The following is a 5000-nucleotide window of genomic DNA, read 5'->3' on the forward strand; positions in this document are numbered from 1 at the left end:
GGGCACATAGAGGGCATCAGGCTGTGGAACTGCAGTGTTTGACATGATGTCCTAAACGCCAACAGTGCAAGTACTGAGGGTTGGATGACGTTCTGCAGGAATGGGGTTGCCAAAGAGATCAGTTAGAGTTGATAATGCTAGAGTTTGAGTTTCGGATGTAACTGTGACAAGGCGGGAACGATCATGGTTGGCTACGGAAAGAGACTTTGCCTACTTGCTGTTGGAGATGATGCTGAAAGAGGTGTTGTCAGAGTAAGAAGCTGTGGGGGATCACGAAAATTCAGTCACATTTGGCTAGGCCAAACAGTGTTTAAGATATTTGTTGAGCTAGGGGGGTGGTTGAAGAACGGGGACATTTGGAAGAGGGAGTATTGTTGAGGGGGGAGTAGTATTATGGAGGGGTGGTCAATAAGACTGGAAAGTAGTAGTAAAGGAAGATGGGGTGATTGATGACGGTTGTGGGGGTAGAGGTAATGAAGTTGAGGAAGTTGTGAGAGTAGGAAAGTCTCCTGGAGATTGAGTCTTAACTTGGGTGGGTAATGTACTAGTGGGCCGTTTAGGACTGGCCTTTCATCCTTTCAGCACGGCTCTCACACCTTAGGAAGTGGATAGTACAAGGCGTCGGAGAAGGGACGGAACGAAAAGGCAGGAGGAGAAAAAGACCGTGCAAAATTAGTTGAGTCGAGAGCTGATGCCCGAGGCAGGAAAGATCCCCAGCATTGGGTCCCAGTTCCCGTCTCCTTAGCCCCCCACGACAACAACGGGCAAGGCATAGGGGGGTAAACAGTGTAAATAATCTTAATACACTCTACCTATCATCAATCTCTACATCTAACTATAAGCATACTTATCTACCTTTTGTCTATCCGTCTATTCATTTCTATATGTGTATGTATATATATATATATATATATATATATATATATATATATATATATATATATATATATATATATATATATATATATTATATATATATATATATATATATATATATATATATATATAATATATATATATATATATATATATATTATATATATATATATAATACAAATATATATATATATATAAATATAATATATATATAATATATATATAATATATAAAATATATATAATATATATATATATATATATATAATATATATATATATATTATATATATATAATATATATATATACATAATATATATATATGTAAATATAATACATATATAATATATATATATAAATAAAACATATATAAATAATATATATGTATATATATATTTAATATATATATATAGTATATATATATAAATATATATATATATTTATAAATATATAAATATATATATATATGTTTATATATATATCTATATATATATATATTTATATATATAAATATATATATCACTGTGATTTTAAACGGTTTTCTTTTCAACCTAATTTAACATTACCAAACTTACCTTCCTGGTAATTAGGATTGAATAAACACATATCAATTTATACAGTTTCTTTATTCATAAATGTGAAATACTGCAAACATTTTTTTTTTTCATTTTGCATCTGAATATTTTTTATATGAAGCATACTACAAAAGGTATGTTATTATGCATTGATATTTCTAATCTTATGAAAAAATATATACATAATGAAAAATGTGAAACAAAAATGTAACAGCGGAAATTTAATTGTAGGATATTCAGATACTTCAATCACGAATAAAAGATAATTATTTTAATAGTTTGTGTTTACTATTGTACAAAATGTTATTCCACTGTCACTGTAAGACAATTCTTCAGAAAAAAAATGGTAGGTGAAAAACATGATTTTATCTTGATTTTTAGTTCATCACTAAACACAATTCTAAGCAACTAAATATGAATGAGAGAGATTATGAAAATTGTAAATATAATCATTTACACACCTTTTTCTTGTAATTTCATTAACCATGTACACACTACTGTTTTCAAACATCCAGTGAATTTAGTGAAAAACACACATATTGCAAATTATTATACATGTGATAGACATTTCAAGACACTCCAGCATGTAATAAAAAAATGTGCAGAATAGTTACTGTATAAACACTGATAATATACTGAATGTATATTATAAGAAATAAGAAATACTGAAGAAGGAAAAAAAAGCACCCCTTTTGAAGGGACAAATTCATATAATTTTGTGTTCTGTCTCTAAAATTCCTTGGCCTTAAATATTCTCTCTTTAAATATTTAAATGGCAACTGCCATAAGTACTTGCCTGACATAAGAAAACACAAAAGGAATTATTAAAACTATTTTCTTTCAACATCATCCATGATAACATTAGTTGATGTCAAACTATGAATATTTATGACGTACAAACAGTCTTGGACTGAATTCAATAAATAGACCAAATTAAATATATTACATCAATGCAATTTTCATAATCTGTATATATAGAAAAGCTATTGCCCCTAACATATTCATACATATCAATTGTCTTTATTAACTACATGGAAGTTATCTTTTTTTCTATTACTACTTTGAAACAGGAAATTGACAGCTCTTTTTATCTTCCTCTCAGGTAAACATTTTGACAAAGGAACCAGTTAATCATATCATAAATCACAATTTACTAATTCTTCTATGACATTTCAATAAATGTCTTTTAAGTGTTTTACAAAATAAATTAAATCAACATGATTGTCATTATTTTCTTACAGGCAAAAGAATCATCTCTTAAATAAATTCATTCTATTGTATCTAGATAGCACATCATATCAGACATACTCAAGATATAAGGCCGGTTTATTAAAATTTTGTGAGGCCCGACCCAGTTAATATTCATATATAGGGACATGCACTTACACAAAGATAAATGCATTGCTATCAGTCTAGACATGATTATCTTCTGGATAGAAGATAGATAAGTGTATATCTATCTGATAGATAGACAGATATGCATTTATTTCTGTGTATATTCATATCCGTATAAATAAATCAATTATTGGCTTGGCCCTTGCACAATTTAAACAAACCAGCCAATAATTCATAAAGGTAAATATAATAGGATTACAATTTCATTTGGTACAAGCCTAAATGTATGGCTCTTGAACACACACCATGTACAGAATTTGAAAATCGTAAAGAATGCAACTACAGTTATTGAACGATGAGAATACATGATTCATGTACTTTTTTGTCATACATATATCATTTTATTAAGAGTGAAATGGGAAAGATTAAACTATTACTTGGAATATTGCGATATTTATATAATCTTGCACTGTATTCAAATCATATTTAAAGTTATAAATAATGACTATGATTTGTATTTCTTTAACCCTGCACCGCAATACAGTTTTCACAGCATTTTTCCTGTAGTAATGATATCTGTCATGATTGTTTTTGTTACAATTTTTTATTTTTGAACAAGGAAAGTTCAAGAAAAAGAAATCTATATGTCGGCAATGACTATATTCAACTGGGATAGAGTTTTACAAATGCTTAGTTAAAAGAAACAGGCTTGTGAAAGACACCCTGTAGCACAAGTACACATATTTTTATTCAGACACAAGACAGTTATTCACAGAAGAACAACTTTAGAGAGAGATTTTATAACAACAACAAAAAAATACATAAATAAAAAATAAAACTGTGTAACAGCAAGTCCTCAATTTAAGTGAGAAAAACAACAATATGATGGCGAGTATTTTGTCTCTGCTATTTTTATCTATTCTCTTTACGAGCCTAAACAAGATGTCCAAGAGTCACTTCTTACTGGCTGGCTCTTGCGCCGGTTGCGTGTCCCCTGAGTCAAGCTGTTTCAATAATCTGAAGAGAGCTGCCGCCTCGCGTATGCGGCTGAATTCAATGCAGAAAGCCTGAACTTCAATGAATAGTTCCTGAAATAAAAAAATAATTATCATTTGGATAGTTGCATATATTAAATCACAATGACAAAAAAAAAATACAATAACAACAATAACAATCCTACTATGTATTTTCTTGTAAGTTACTAAGTCGGTTTAACCCAATAGTGTAGGGATGGCAAGAATACATCCTGTGTCTATTCTGTCTTTTTATTTATTGATTTTCTTTACACATACATGGCTTAATCACCAAGAAGTCAATCAAAAGTCTTACCAAGCTTGCCTGTTTACCCTTTTTCTTGATTTTTGGAAAGATTCCATTTCTAATCTAATTACTGTTATTTTGTAAATAACATTATAATAATCATTGGGTCAATAACATCAATATTAATAGCATCAGAAAAAAATCCAAAAATACAAGGAAAGGGGAAATTAGGTGAGTGTCCTGAACTTAGTAAATGGCTCTTTAGTGGCTGAGAACTTGTGGAGCCATTGTGCGCAGACAAAATTCAAGAAAGAAAGCAACAGTAAACAAAGTGATTACCCAGCAACATCAGTTTAATACAATCAATAATAAATAACAAAGAAGCAAATGAATTACAAAACAGATTTAGTATTTGCGTTACTGAGTATGTTTATTAAGGGGATTATGGGATGTGTTTAGTTAACAGTTTACAAAAATATTTTTGCAGATGATTATAGAACAAGTTTGCCAAATCACAATTAGCAAATGGGTTACAAAACAGATGTAGCCAAATTTATGGATAAATTCAGCAAATGATTTACAAAACAGGCTTTACCTCAGGGATTGCACAACACACTAAGTACTCACCTGGACATTAATTATCTTATTACGGATGAGAGACTGTAAGAACACACACACAAGTCGAACCAGTCTGTTCTGCATGTAGCGATCTTTTATGGTCTCACAAGTGCTAATGCAGTTGCTGATGTACAAGTGCACAAATTCTGAAGGAAGTTCGACTGCAGTTGTTAATCTGAAAAGAATAGGTTATTTGTACAATTAGTTAATTTCCTTTTTTAAAAGCAGAAACCTTGGAGAATTATCACTGTCATGATAAGATGATTCTTGAGAAGCATGCATGAGTGTTGTTCTGTACACACTTTATTTTATTTCACAACCATTACCTAGCATATTT

At 30.2% G+C, this 5000-nt stretch overlaps 1 protein-coding gene across 1 annotated transcript in view; it reads right to left on the reverse strand.

Annotated features, from left to right (window-relative positions):
• Positions 1-1482: 1482 nt before the first annotated feature.
• Positions 1483-5000, reverse strand: part of Not11 (CCR4-NOT transcription complex subunit 11) — a 15302-nt gene continuing 11784 nt past the window's right edge. Inside the window, exons 9-10 of the mRNA XM_070117175.1 lie at positions 4673-4838; positions 1483-3873 (exon numbers count right to left, since the gene is read on the reverse strand). Coding sequence (XP_069973276.1) covers positions 3739-3873; positions 4673-4838 — 301 coding nt within the window. The 3' untranslated portion in view covers positions 1483-3738. The remainder of the gene's footprint in view (positions 3874-4672; positions 4839-5000) is intronic.

Source organism: Penaeus vannamei, chromosome 39, assembly GCF_042767895.1.
Source record: "Penaeus vannamei isolate JL-2024 chromosome 39, ASM4276789v1, whole genome shotgun sequence".
Taxonomy (NCBI): Eukaryota; Metazoa; Arthropoda; class Malacostraca; order Decapoda; family Penaeidae; genus Penaeus; species Penaeus vannamei.